Source organism: Perissodus microlepis, chromosome 14 (genome assembly GCF_051167445.1).
Source record: "Perissodus microlepis isolate ML-2025 ecotype Zambia chromosome 14, ASM5116744v1, whole genome shotgun sequence".
Classification (NCBI taxonomy): domain Eukaryota; kingdom Metazoa; phylum Chordata; class Actinopteri; order Cichliformes; family Cichlidae; genus Perissodus; species Perissodus microlepis.
The window spans coordinates 12,595,665-12,610,453 of NC_140474.1; the positions used below are offsets into that span (position 1 = coordinate 12,595,665).

General features: G+C 40.5%; 1 protein-coding gene across 3 annotated transcripts in view; it reads left to right on the plus strand.

Moving 5' to 3' along the window:
- Nucleotides 1-14,320, plus strand: part of lrfn1 (leucine rich repeat and fibronectin type III domain containing 1) — a 137,895-nt gene extending 123,575 nt beyond the window's left edge. For all 3 annotated transcript variants that reach the window (XM_084950010.1, XM_084950012.1, XM_084950011.1), the window contains 2 exons: nucleotides 7,644-9,039; nucleotides 12,391-14,320. In XM_084950010.1, the coding sequence (XP_084806136.1) occupies nucleotides 7,664-9,039; nucleotides 12,391-13,291 (2,277 nt within the window). In that variant the 5' untranslated portion in view covers nucleotides 7,644-7,663 and the 3' untranslated portion in view covers nucleotides 13,292-14,320. The remainder of the gene's footprint in view (nucleotides 1-7,643; nucleotides 9,040-12,390) is intronic.
- The last annotated feature ends 469 nt before the right edge of the window (nucleotides 14,321-14,789 follow it).

Sequence of the window (14,789 nt, forward strand, 5' to 3'; positions counted from 1 at the left end):
ACAGAGGACAAGTATTATTGGAGCTATACTTGATCAGTATATTAAATTTTCGTGAAACTAGAAGGTGCGTTCACCTCATATGACTGTTCTGTGATTTATTAACAGCTCCGAGTTCTTAAAGCCTGTACCTCTTTCTGGCAATTTATGTAATGTAACGAGAATTCATGGAAGTCCTTAATTAAAATTTCCAGCTGTGTTATCGTGGACATACAACATGTGGGTGTATACAAGCAGGTGAAGAAGCAAACTGTTCCTCCCATGGCTGCTAAAATTAAGATTCACAGCACAGTTTTCAAGTTTTATGACTTTCTTCAAAGTTGCCAAGATGCACTATGATCCTTGCAGCTGTTTTACTGAATATGTAAACCTGGGTGTAAGCATTAAGTAGGCAGCAGTGGGGACGAGCTACGCAGTCATCAATAGGAGATGCTGTTTAAGATTCTACCTCATTTCTGCTTCATTTTCACAGCAATCTCTGCACTCTTATTTTTAGCCATTTTTTAAGCAAGCATCTGAATGTTTAAGAAAATGTCACTATTTGGGCTTTAACAGATCTGTGATGTGAATGTGTGAAGAATTTAGAGCATTTTTAAGAAGCAACAGATTTTATCTGTTGTTCATACAGAGCGACATTTACTCCAGTACTAGTCTGAGCCAGAAAACCAAGCTGAAAATGGCACATTTGTTGATAATCGTTTCTCCTCTTTCTTTATTCCTCTTGAGCACTTACTGCTTTTCGTTGTTGTTGTTGTTGTTCAGTATGCTGATCTTTGTGTTAACGTGTAAATGCATGGATGTGAAGACATGTAGTTGTGTTTTTGAATGCAGTGTCCTGTAACTGTGCGTGGGTGGCTGTGTGTTGTAGTGTACTCACGTGTGCGTGCCTGGTGCAGAATTATGCTTGCTTGTGAATGATATATAACGATGGGTGTATTTGTTTAGTGGCAGTAACAGATGTATGTTATTGTATGCAAGGCTAACTTGCATGTCTGATGTTTACAGCGATACAATGATTGTTTGCGTGAACACAGAAGATGAAACTAATTATTGTGCATATCTGGCTGAGTTTGTTACTTAGTGTCATGCTATTTTCTTCAGTTAAATGCCAAAATAATTAAGGTAATTATTTTGGATCTTATAGTGAGTAGGGCACGCCAACAAATAGCTGTTGAGGTTGTAAGTAATTATAAATATTTAGGAACATTGATCAAAAACTGTCAGGGGAGTCAAACAAACGTGTCATTTACAGGCGTAGAGTACAAAAATTATACTCACTTTTATAACAAATAAACAGAAGATGTGACAATTTGATGTGGATAGATACACCACTGGTTCTTTTTATCATTCATATGTGGAATGTATTCTGACCTTCTGCTTTATTATCTGGTGTCTTTATTAGTCTGTTAGCTAATAAGAACAAGCTCAATAAGACTAAATCTGTCCAATAAGATTTACAGGTCAGCAACAAGACAGTATGACAGCTTCGTGATTCCCAAATGGTGGGAAAAGCCTTATAGCTCACTTTTGCTACAGTAAGGTATGAGTTATTAAGATCAGAACAGAGGTACAGGTACAGCATCTTTCCAAACGTCCCATGTTTTTAATGGGTGGCTGGATAGGTGGTTAAACCCTTAACCACTGCTTCTACTGTGTTTGCAGTAGACCAGTTGTCTTAAACCATAAGCCATAAGTGAATGTGAGCACGAATGGTTGTCTCTGTCTATGAGTTAGCCCTGCAACAGACTGGCGATCTTTCCAGGATATACCCTGCCTCTCGCCCTGAGACAGCTGGGTTAGGCTCCAGCACCCCCTGCGACCCTGAAAAGGATAAGTGGAAGCGAATGGATGGTTGGCTGCTTCTAATATAAATCTAACAACTAAAAATTTGCAGAATTCTTCGTGCAGATCTGAATGTCTGTCTGTGGTTGCTTTAATTCTAATATATTTAATTCTTTAATTTTAAATTCTTTGTGCCACTGGGTTTTCATGCTGGTTATTCAGTGTTCTCAGTGTGTTTCTGTTTATCTATGCATACATGACCCTGTACTACAAAGCAAGTTCAGCATACCCAGGATATCTTTCCATAATTTGCTTACTCTGGGCCGAACATTGGCACTCAAGCTAAGTCATCACACAGAGGTTGTTATCAATTCAGTGAGTTAACTCAGGGTTTCACGATCTAGGTATGAGCGTGTTCACATGAAAGGGGTGGCAGTGACAGGATATAACCAGTCAGAAACATGAACAAGTCGACTGACAGTAGAGTGACTGCTTTTACAAAGAAAGGTTGAACTATGATATTATAAAAATATGAAGAGGTTAAACATATAATACAGGCTGAAAGAGAGTTTCACAGACAAATCAGCGGTGTGAGTGTCGGTAATAGAAAAAGCTTCCTGCAGTTGTATAGCATTAGAAGTGCTGCATTAATGTGTATGTGCCATATAAATGTGTGTGCGCTTGAATCGCTTTGGTCGATAAAACTGTAAAAGGCCTACTATAGTTATAAAGTCTTGCCTATTTGAAGCCAGGAAGGAAAACCGGCTATACCCATTCACAGAATTATAAATATTATAACTCAATCATCAGGACACGAGGGGATCTGAGAGATTCCGATTAATTTTCAGTAACATTAATATTTAGACGTACTGATGACCAGATTTTAGTCTTTTAGCTGCAGCCCTGGTGGTGTTTAACAGGCTGAGAGTGGAGAATAAAAGCAAAAACATAATTCATATGCACGCTTAGTATATGAATATGAATTTGATAAAAGGTCCAAAATGACACATTAAGTTTTATAGGGACAATAAAATTGTTGTGAAATGGTTTGCAGCCAACAGGAAGAAAAAACATCAAGGGAAAAAGTTACATATGAACATGAAACGGTAACAAGTTTGTTAAATATACTGCATTTTGCTTATTTTTGAAAGATGGAAACAGTTTTCATAATTATCATTTGATAACTGAATTTAGAAAAAGAATTTAGTGATCAAAAAACTTGATGACTAATCAATTAACTGACAAATCCATTTGACCCCAGCTGCCATCTGCTTTAATGTAGTGCCAGCGGCAAGAGAAAAATCAGCCCACATGCACTCTGTAGAACCTCAATATGCTTTATTCAAGACAGACAATTAATTTATGTTGTTGCTTCTTCATCCTGCAAATCAGGATGAAGAAGCAACAACCATCACAAAGAACATTTCTCACTGCTACACAGGTTACCCACCCCCAGACCCAGAATATATGCTTACACAAGAAGATAAAAGAAACCTAAAAACACTCAGGTCAGTCATTAGCATCTCCACCGACATGAAAGGCAAAAACTGGTGGTTTGATAATGCTTCTGAATAAACTCATAGTTTAATGACATCTTTATATACATTGAAATCTGAAGCAGAAAATACCAGAATTAACTGTCAAAACATTACATAAGCATTTTAGGATATAAAATTAAAACCCTTTATCTTCACCTAGAGGAGTCATCAGATTTCCTGATGCTGAAATGCTTTCCCTGGGTAACTGCTGTCACTGCTGGCAACAACACAAGTTGCAAACAGGTCCCTCCTGCTTGAGCGTCATCAACAAAGCAGAATGTAATCTCACACATCCTCGAGCATTAAAATAAAGTTGGGTTTTTTATGCCTGTTTTTACCACCCACTCAAATACACCTCTAATACAGATGATTCATCAGTCATTAGTCTCCGTGTGGAGGGCTACTAGGCTGTACTGAATTTTCTTCAAAACTGGTGTGCACTGTATTTTAAGATGTAAAATTTAACACAGTCACGATTAAAACAAAACTTGTACATTTTATGTAAATTAGAACAAAATTATTTATTGCCTCTGCCAAGAAGGTAGTGTTTTTAGTAGCGTGTGTCATTCTCAAGTTTTGAGTGAATTCTGGTATGTAGGGGTGTAGAGTGGGGTCGTGTTAACAATCCAGTCAAATTTGGCTTACAACCACCGAGGTCTTCAGGGGTAACTTAATAATTTATTGGTGAAAAAGTGACAAAAAGCCTCAGAACTAGCCTGGTGTGGTGTGTATTGTGAACATATTGAAAGTGAAATATAAAGATCTGAAGGTCAAAGTGATAATAAAGCTATGTAGAATGATAGGGAATGATATATGGGGGTTCTAAACATCGCATTACCATCAGTGGAAGTCAGAAAAGGTCACATGTTATTATTTTGGACATTCTAGTCTCTTTGTATTGGCAACATTTATGTCATTATGACTTTAGTATGTATATTACAGTAAGATTATAATAATTTAATTACATAACATTTTGAATACATGTACAATGTTCCTGTACAAAAAAACCCCAAACTTGTCATTAGAAATTTTCAACTTGATATTTATTACTAAACTTTTTAAGGTATGTTTTTAAAAAAGAACAATTAATGTATACAAAATACAGCATTTAGTAAATACTGCTCAGAGAGTGATCTGCCTTAGTGGAGGTCCAAGCTCTCTGAGTGGTTCCTGTATTCGATATGCATTTAAATTGTTATTTCTGAGCACAGGCTAAAATTTTATCTGTATTTCATGTAGTTCCCTGTTAGGATCTCTGATTGGTTTTCCACAATCCTGCCATTTAGACATGTAGTAGCTTAAATTTGTGGCCAAGGCAATGAATGTCAAGGCATTTTTTATGGATTTTAGACGATTTCTGGATTTTAGGCAATGGGAGTGGTCTAATTTTTCTTTATTCTTTTTTTAGAGCTATACACTTTTTTGTTAACTGCTTATTCAATTACATAACATTCTCTCTTTTTATTGTGTTTGTTTTGGTGTCCAGCAGCCTTATTTTCCTTTACCAATTCAAAGTATAGCCTCTTCAATTTCTTTTTCTTAGTAACACAGCTAGCTAATTCGCTGTGAAAGGTTGTATTGCATCATGGCTGGACATAGCAAATCTAAAGTCCGGTTCACCTTGTGCTCTCTGCTGCTGTCTGCATATCGATTTGGTGACCGGCACTTTTATTAAGCAATAAACCAAAGATAGAAATGCGAAGCAGAGCTGCCCTTTTCTTTCAATTTACATTGCCATTCATACATCTGTTCACGTCCCGTCCAACCTTCTTAGCGGCAACCATTAAGATCGAAGCCTCGCTTATCGGGCAGCTTAACATCATCTTAATGCAATTCAAAGACCTACATTCTACACCAGAGTTGCCGTGGCAACAAAGTTTTCCCCCTCCCTGAGATGCTGAAAGATCAATAGAGTATCCTCGACGGTGTGGCAGGAAGTGCTCAGACACAGATGGTCCTCTGAGAAACTGTGAGCTTTGTGGCCTAGTTAGCATCTGAATACTAACACAATCAAGCAAGGTCACCACTATATTGAAATTTAACAAACGAGTGTGACAAGCTCCCACATAAGAATTTACACGGCGTTCCCTGTTGTAACCTACTGCATAGTTTCAGCTTTCCCCACTGTGCTTAAAAAGAGAAAATTTGGAGAATTAATTTAGACGAGGGAGTCGCACAAAAGAACATTACTATATAAATTCTCTCTTGAAGACTTGGAAATGTCCACACAGAGTACGTGTGTTTTTTCTCCAGGAATGCGGACTAACCTCAGTATAAATGTGACAGATAGCAGAAAATAACTGTGTGCGTGCTGTACTTTAGCGACTCTGTCTTAGAATTAGAGGTAACAGCTACGCCTGCAGAGTCGAAGCAACGAGAAAAGGAGGTGTAAACACAAATGGACCAAAGGTCTTGGTTTAGTATCTCACTTAAATACAGTCTACTGGTCTACTGAAATGTAGTCTAAAGTAGCAGCACAGCTGTCACTGCTGGGTTAATTTGATCAACAGTTTATCTTTGATAAACTATCCCACTGGTTTGAACTTGTGCTTCAAACTGTTCTACTTCCCTCAGATAATGACATCACACAAATCCAGATTTTATGAGTGCTCTGATTGTGCAGCACTTTCTCATAGTTAACGAGGTGTCGTGTTCGCTGTCAGACAGTTGCCAGCCACCCGGCCAGCAGTGCGCGTGTGTCTGTGCACGTGTGTCTGTGCACGTGTGTCTGTGCGTGTGCAACAGACCGAAAAGGAAAAGCAACTGAGAATGTCTGCTGGTGTCTGGCCAGTGTGCCACAGGTTGATGTAAAAAGACATCATTGCACGCACAATTTCTTACTCCTATCAGTATTTACATAGAACTATCAGAACATAACTCTCATCAGATCAGGTTTGATCGCTTTTAAGAAAAAGGGAGTGTTTGTGTAAAGCGTAAGGGAAAGCTTGAAAGGTAGAGAAAGAACACTCTGCTTTCTTTTTTTTAATGAAATTTGACATGTGGCATTTAAAATATTCTGTGAATTTCACCGCAGGCATTATGAATCAAATTTAATTTAGGGTTGTTTGTTCTGTTAGCACTAGATGCTTTTGCTTTGGGCACAATGGGGGAACAAAAATCTGTGGTGTTAAGGCCGTCAGCACCACCTCAACATAGTGGAATGTAGAAAAAGGGACTCTAAAATTAGCTGTGACAAATTGGATAAAGCATCACAAATTGTGAAAAAAGAGACATCATTTGTGTTTAAAATCCACAGCCAGCTTTTTTAGGATGAATTAAGATAATTATGCTGGACCCAATAAAAAGAAACATTGCTGTTGATTGACACACTGGATCTGGCTGGGAAGAAGCGTTTCCCTGTGGGTTTGGAGAGTGCTGGGTTGCAGTAACCCATGTGTCAATCTCTAAACCTTGCTGGGAAAAGTGAGTTGCCATCCCTCTACTTTAGCAGCATTAAAAGGCTCTCATCAACAGTGAAACGCAAGGTATTAGTAGTCAAGATGAATGCCAAAAAGGGTAAAACCACTGGCAATATAAAATCAGTACGTAGCTAGTGTGCTCCAGTGGGCTTTTTATGGTTATTACTGCCAAGGACTTCTTTTTACTCCTGTCACCACAGGCGTGTTCTCTCAAAGACTGAAATCAATATTTCTAAATGGGAATCAGAGAATCTGAACATCCTCAAAACCTGGGAATCACTCAATAATGTTTCCATCGGATGAACAATGAAAACAGGCTGCATTTCTACTTTTTCCAGTTTTATTTTTCCTTGCCAAAATTTACATGACAGGTTTCTGTCTAATTTTGTTGTACATCTCAGAGGCATAGCGAGGGCAGAGAGTATGAAAAGGTTACAGAAAACATTGAGTACTCTTGACAAGCGCCCTTTCTACCTTTAATTCTCCTCCCTGATGTGGAATTCAGAGCAAGAAAAACACACAAGCCTTGTTCCATGATGGACATGTATATGGCATGGTTACCTAATACAGGAAAACTGCCCTGTGATCATTCAGGAAATTATATGGCCCAGTGGTGATGCAGCCTGGTGGCACAAAAAAACCCATTCTGTTATTTCCATTAAAAAGCTCCAGAGACACGGGCTTCTGACAGGGTTGGCGCAGCCTTTCATCATCCCAGGTGCCATTATTTCAGAAAAGCTCCATTTCATTTTGTGATTGATACCTTGCTGGCAGTCTCAGCAACCTTGGTCAGACTCTGGGTTTTTTGCAGCAGGCTCTCATAAAGCCTGGTACTATTTATTCATTCAAAGATTTCTGTTTTTTTGACTCTGTTTCCCCTGTTTCCCTTTGTCTATCTCACACACAGGATCTGGAAACCGATCAACAATGGAGCGGCTGGTTCTTTGCATGTTGCTGTCTGCAGCCCTGGTGAAGGGATACAGCTGCCCCGGCCGCTGCATCTGCCAGCACCTCTCCCCTACTCTGACTCTGCTCTGTGCTAAAACCGGTCTGTTGTTCGTGCCCCCCACCATCGACCGCAAGACTGTCGAGCTGCGACTCACTGACAACTTTATCACCATCATCCGCAGGAAAGACTTTTACAACATGACTAGTTTAGTTCACCTCACTTTGTCCCGCAACACCATCAGTCAGATCACACCCCATGCCTTTCTCGGCCTGCGAGCCTTGCGGGCGCTCCACATGGATGGAAACCGTCTCAGTGCTATAAAAAGCGAACACTTTAAAGGCCTCGTCAACCTGCGGCACCTCATCCTCGGAAACAACCAGATCCACCAGGTGGCCCCCACCTCGTTTGATGAGTTTGTTTCCACAATAGAGGACTTGGATCTTTCCAATAACAACCTGCGCACCCTTCCCTGGGAAGCTATAGCCAAAATGACCAACATTAACACCCTCACACTGGACCACAACCTAATTGACCACATTGGAGCAGGGACCTTTACACTGCTCACTAAGCTAGTCCGCCTGGACATGACCTCTAACAGGCTGCAGAAGTTGCCGCCAGACAGCCTGTTCCAGCACGCTCAGGTCCTGTCTGATGCCAAGGACTCCAGCTCGTCTACTCTGACCGTGAGTTTTGGGGGAAACCCCCTACACTGTAACTGTGAGCTGCTGTGGCTGCGCAGGCTAACAAGAGAGGATGACTTGGAGACCTGTGCCTCCCCAGAGCACCTCATGGACAAATACTTCTGGTCTATTCAAGAGGAGGAGTTTATCTGTGAGCCACCGCTAATCACCAAACATCTTACCAGTAAGCCTTTTGTGATGGAAGGGCAAGGAGTGACTCTTAAATGCAAAGCTGTGGGTGATCCGGAACCAGATATTCACTGGCGGTCACCAGACGGCAAGCTGGTGCATAACAATTCCCGCACTGTCTTGTATGATAATGGCACCCTTGATATTCTCATCACCACTCTGAAGGACAGTGGGTCATTTAATTGTGTGGCATCCAATGCCGCAGGCATCGCTACAGCTGCTGTTGAGATCAACATGATCCCCTTACCCTTGTTTGTTAACAACACAGGCCACATGCGTGAGGACCCTGGACTCTCAGACATCACCACCTCCTCCAAATCTGGCAATGACACCAAGGGCTATGACAAGCAGGACAGAAGGGTGATGGTCACTGAACTGACCTCCTCCTCCGCTGTGATCCGCTGGCCATCTGAGCGCCATATCCCTGGCATCAGAATGTACCAGATTCAGTACAACAGCACAGCAGATGATACTTTGGTGTACAGGTAAGCTATGAAGCCGGGATGGATGAACGAGGGTAGATAGGGATATGAGGAAAGGTGAGACATCTGGATTGACCATCTGCTGAATGACACAGCTGTCCATTATGGGAGATTGACATATCCCAAGGAAGCAAAATGATTAAGTGCGTCCAAAAACAAGCAACTCCTCTAGTGCAGTCAGGAGAGAGAGTTATACATAAATGAAAATTTTACTGTGCCGAAATTGTACAGTACACTTAAGATATTTATATTTTCTGTAATTGCTTGTTACATTATGACAGAGCACTCAAGCAGTTGAACTGCTTATGAGCCCAGCACCCTAAAGGACTAAATAGTCTTTTCAGCATCATTAAAACATAATATGACAACAACAATAACACTGAGGCTAACTATTTCACTGCATGTAACTGTTTGTTTCATTAGCAAGTGTCTGCATTAATTGGTTGCAACACAAAGTGTGATTACATGTGGTTGTCTAATGATAGGCTTGGTTATAGCGGTGGAAGGAGTCAGATCATTTACTTACTGTAAGTTAAAAGTACCAGTACGAGCACTACAAAAATATTTGTTTACAGATGAAAGTCCTCAGGGCTGCCCACAGTAACAGCATACATCTGAGGTGTCATGAGAGGATTAATATGCTTTTCCTCAAAACATTGTAAGCAGTTTGGGATTTTATGCTGTTTTTATGAGCCAAAAATGAGAAAAGTCAGCGGTTTATATATCATTCATATCATTATTGACCTCATAGCTGATGTGATAACATGGAATGGCATATTTAGATGTTATAGAAAGTTGAAATAGAGCTAGTCATACCCCCTGCCTAAACCTTTAGATCCATAAGTCTGTAACAGTGTATCATATTTTAGATACTCATATTGTTTTGTATCTAAAGTGAAAAATAATTAGCTGGTAACTGTAAACAGAATGAAGTGGAGTGTATGAAATGTGAAAATGATTTCAAACTTTATTGCATTTGCTTTTGTTGTGTCTTGGTTACACAAAGAACATTGTCAGCGCAGGCAAATTGTTAACAGTGAGTTACATTATAAAGTATAAGATAAACTGCAGCTGCTGCTACAATTTTGTCAGTGCCACAGCGCCTGCAACCCATCCATCACCCCAGAATCTACCTGTGGGTTTCAGGGGGATACTTATTTAACACTTCTCAGTTGTATATGTAAGAATTTTGCAGAGTTTGGACTGGAGTATAGATGACAAGTGTTAGATATATGATACTGAAATGAAATGTAACTGCTAAAATCTTTTGCAGCTTGTTTGTAGCTGCTGGAACTAGAAGCTTAAGACTTAACTAGCTGAGCAACTTGGAATCGAAATCTTGTGTGTACATGTAGGTTATGCAGGATTACCCTTTGTAACTAACCATGTGGTGATGCCATCAAAGCAGTTTTTTTGAAAATGTGAAAAATTCAGCTTTCTGCCAAGTTTCTAATTTGTAGCACAGACAGTTTGTGAGATGTTGTGGCCAATTATCATAAATAATGTCAGCAAGATGGCTTTGTGTACAGGGGAGTGATTGCAATGAATGAGTTTGTTTTGGTCCACTAGTTTGAGGTAATTTGAACCCATCCACAAAAAGAAAAATTATGCATAAACTCACAAATCCTCTCTTCCCCCTGTTTTATTAAGAGCTCATGTAAAAGACCAGAAAAAGTATGGAAAGTATGTCTAGCAACAATAGGTGTTTGCAAACCAGATTTGACTAATTACAGAAAAAATATTCATGATATCTGAAATTGAACATATGGATAATGTTCATGGTCAACAGTTTGGAGTTGTCTGTGAGGGTTCTCAGTCATCCAGGTCATTGTAGTCTAAGGAGCTCGGAAAGATCCCTTCCCAGACGCCTTATCGCCCACTCACACCCTGGGCCACATAACCTCAGGAAATCAAACCTTGGCTGATTGTGACCCACACCCATTTTCACACCTTGGCTTGTGTGATTAGGTAGAGGATCATAGACGTAGAGGATAGAGGGTCCATGACCCTCTTGGGGACACTCCCGTAGGGCTTAAAACCTGGGAACCTCCACCAATTGCTCTTACAACTGAAGAAGCTTCTCGGATGAGAGGTGAAACATCTTCAAGGAAACCTAGAGAAGTCCAGACACTTTTCTTTCCAAGCTCCTTACACTCAGTTTGGAGTTCTACCTTTCTTTTTTGTAAGGAATCCCAGGACAGAACAGCACTTGAGGAAATCTACCTTATTATCTTCCAACAAAGTGTTTAAAATTTGAAGTAAACTATAAAAATAGTTGTTTGAGAATCACTGTTGCTTACAGATGGTCTTGATTTTATTTCAAGCATAAAGCACCAGTACATGGAGAAGTTTTCCACGTTTCAGCATAGTAGCGTTAAGATTTCTTGGGCGATTCATCATTTTTTCAGAATTCTGATAAAATTCCCAAATACCACTAGTTTAAAAAATTAATATAAAAAAGTTGCAGCAATTAAAACGTTTTGCATGGTTACACTGGATGAGCTTACTCTTTAGAATAATGGATAAAAATTACCATTTGCAAACACTGTTAAAGTGTGAGAATCTGAAGTTTCACGTGTTTATTATGCAAAACGTGACACAAATTAACTGAATCTATTTTACTGAAAAGCATCCCAGGATTTATGTATTCACAGAGTAAGTTAATAATAGTGGTTGACTTTCTTTCTTTCTTTTTTTCTAGGTTTTATCAGATATAATGAGTTGCTCTCCTGTATAATTTTCTCATCCCGTTTTAGCATGGAGCTGAGTGTTGTTTTGTCTTTAGGTGGTACATTATTACCTACAAATGATAACCATCAAAGTCTTCCCTTAGGGAAAAGGAACAAGCTTCTAATTATATTAACTCCAATGTTGACCTGAAGACAATGCCTTTCTCCTTCGTACTTAGAGTCGTGTAATCTTACAGTTGCCAACAAACTGTGACCTTAGGTATTCACACATCCAAACTGTCTTCACATCATGCGTCACTTGTCCTCCAGCCTGCAGCTGTTGTGGCATATACTCGAGACAGTGAGCCTCTCCTGCCTTTTTTATCACCTTCGCTGTCACTTTGTTAGACACAAACCAAATCGAGCAACTTCTCACAGCCTTTTTACAATATAATACAACATATGCACTTAGAAGTCACCTGTATTGAAGTGTGATGTTTTTTATGTCTGTCTACCAGAGTGATATTTAAAGTTTGTGGTAATGGCACTGTTACCTTATTCTGATGCAGAACTGACACCTCTGTGTGATTTAATACACCTTGTGCAAATCACTGCATGTGGGTGTTGTAATTCTTAAGATTACTCCTCCACATCTTCACCACTGCGCTGTTTCTTTTCTCCGCAGAATGATCCCATCTACCAGCAAGAACTTCTTAATCAATGATCTGGCTGCAGGACGGGAATACGACCTTTGTGTGCTGGCGGTTTACGATGACGGCATCACTTCGTTAACAGCTACCCGTGTGGTCGGCTGCGTACAGTTCCACACAGCCAGTGAGGTCAGCCAGTGCCGTTTCATGCACAGCCAGTTCCTGGGAGGCACTATGATCATCATTATTGGTGGTATAATTGTTGCTTCGGTGTTAGTGTTCATCATCATCCTGATGATTCGTTACAAGGCCTACAGCAGCCCGGAGGACAGCAAGACCAAGGTCAGCTGTAGCATGCACTCCCAGACCAATGGAAGCCAGCACCGGCTCCAGCGTTCTGCCTCCAAGCAACCTTCTGACGAAGGCCAGCATGAAGCCCTAGCACCCAAAGAGTGCATGGCACTGGTGCTGAGGGTGGACGGTGAGAAAAAGGAGGATTCAGCAGCCACAACTGCCATACTGGAGGTGGAGCTGCCTCCCATGACTGTAGACAAGATGAAGAGAAGAACCAGCCTGGATGGAGAGCGCTCTGGTCCCCCATCTGACGACACGCAGATGGACAATAGCCTGACAGGCTCCACCATGTCCCTGTGTCTCATAGGCCCCAATGCTGGCACCAAGGAGGCTCCCAGGCTCAAGGACAAGAAGAGTACCCTGGCCAACATGGGGTTGCTCCCTAATGAGCTAGCACGAACTAGGCACAGATTCTCGTTTGACGGCGGGGATTACTCCATTTTTCAGAGTCATAGTTACCCACGCAGAGCGAGGACGAGGTGGCACAAATCCACCAACCAGCTCAACATGGAGTCCTCGCCGCTCGCCAACAGGAGAGTTACATTCAGCAGCACTGAGTGGATGCTAGAGAGCACAGTCTGAGTAAAGTAGTGTAGCCAAAAGAAATGGCTCAGCCACATACAAACACACACATGTAAAAACACAAATATGTCTACATGCCATATGACACACTTTCCCAGCACACAGCAAGAGATAAACACAAGCACACATACTGAGACGAGCTTTCTGCGAGTTGCTGGAGAAGAACACGGTCTCGTTCATCCTGCCTCCCCGTCATGCTCCCACAGAAGTCAGTTGACCATGTCCTTTCTTTATGCAGCAGTGCCTTATTCTAAAAAAAAAAATGTACGAATGGAGGATGCTGCTCACTGTAGTCATAAACCGTCCTCTCTACCACTGCTTTCCAATACTGAGAACGGGAAGCATTGTGTTGGATTTTTAATTTTCTCCTTTTTCTGTGATATGCCAAGGGGGTGTGGCGTTAGGATGTAACTGTTTAATTGTAAAAAAAAAAAAAAAAAAAAGAAGAAAGAAAAAAAACTTCATCATAACTGTAAAGTGAACAGCCAGGTATCCTGTTATGTCAATCATGTTTTGGGTTCATAAAATTAAAAAAACCAACAAAAAAAAAAACTTTTGCACAGAAGACACGAGATACAATGACAAGTATCACCACCAGTCTATACAATAATGATTATTAAAAGAGAGCGGAATTTTACAATGGCTGATTTCTTGTGTGTTTGCATAGAGAAGATGGACCTGGAAACCTGCCATGGATTCCTCTCTGACGGTCGGACTGTATGATATTAAAATCGGTATTGTTGCAGATGTGACTGTATATTAATGGGTACTGTATCTGGCTGGTCTGGATAAAAGACAACAAACAAAAAAGACATATATAAGTATATTAAAACATTGGTGTATGTGTACTAACTATGTAAGTAAGTAAGTCATATGTCACATGACTTTTTACAAAGCATTTGGGTGTTGGCTGCAAGTTTTTACATTAAAAACCTGTGTCATCACACCTCTCCCTATTTAGTATGTCAAGGTTTGGACCATCTACTCCCTCACGAAGGGTATTAAATTTTTTTGTGTGGGTTAACTGTATCAGTGGCGTTTCCTTCTTGTGCTGCAGCAGTAGAAGGGTGCACGTGTGTGTTTGTGTGCGTGAGTATGCGTGTCTCTCCACTGCAGGAAGGGACACACAAATTCAGAAGATAAATATTTGATTTCTCTGTGCTATTTATAAGGCTTCTGTGAAAGCTCCTCTATGACCACTGAGCAGAGTGGTAGTGGGACGAGGAGGGGACACGATAACTGGACGTGGTGCTGAATTCAAATGCAGCCAGCTGTTATTATCAAGGGTGTAAGATCTGAGGTGTGCCACTAGGGGGAAACAAAGCTCTGCAAGGTTCCTAATTAATTGCATACTGCTGTGAGGATATATTAATAACCATTTGAACACGGCCTGTGTAGCATCCTGTTTTTAACTTATATATTAAACAGCAGGAGGGGAATTTACTTTCAAACATGTAAAAGCAGTACTGTACGTATCACTTAATAAATCATTATAATG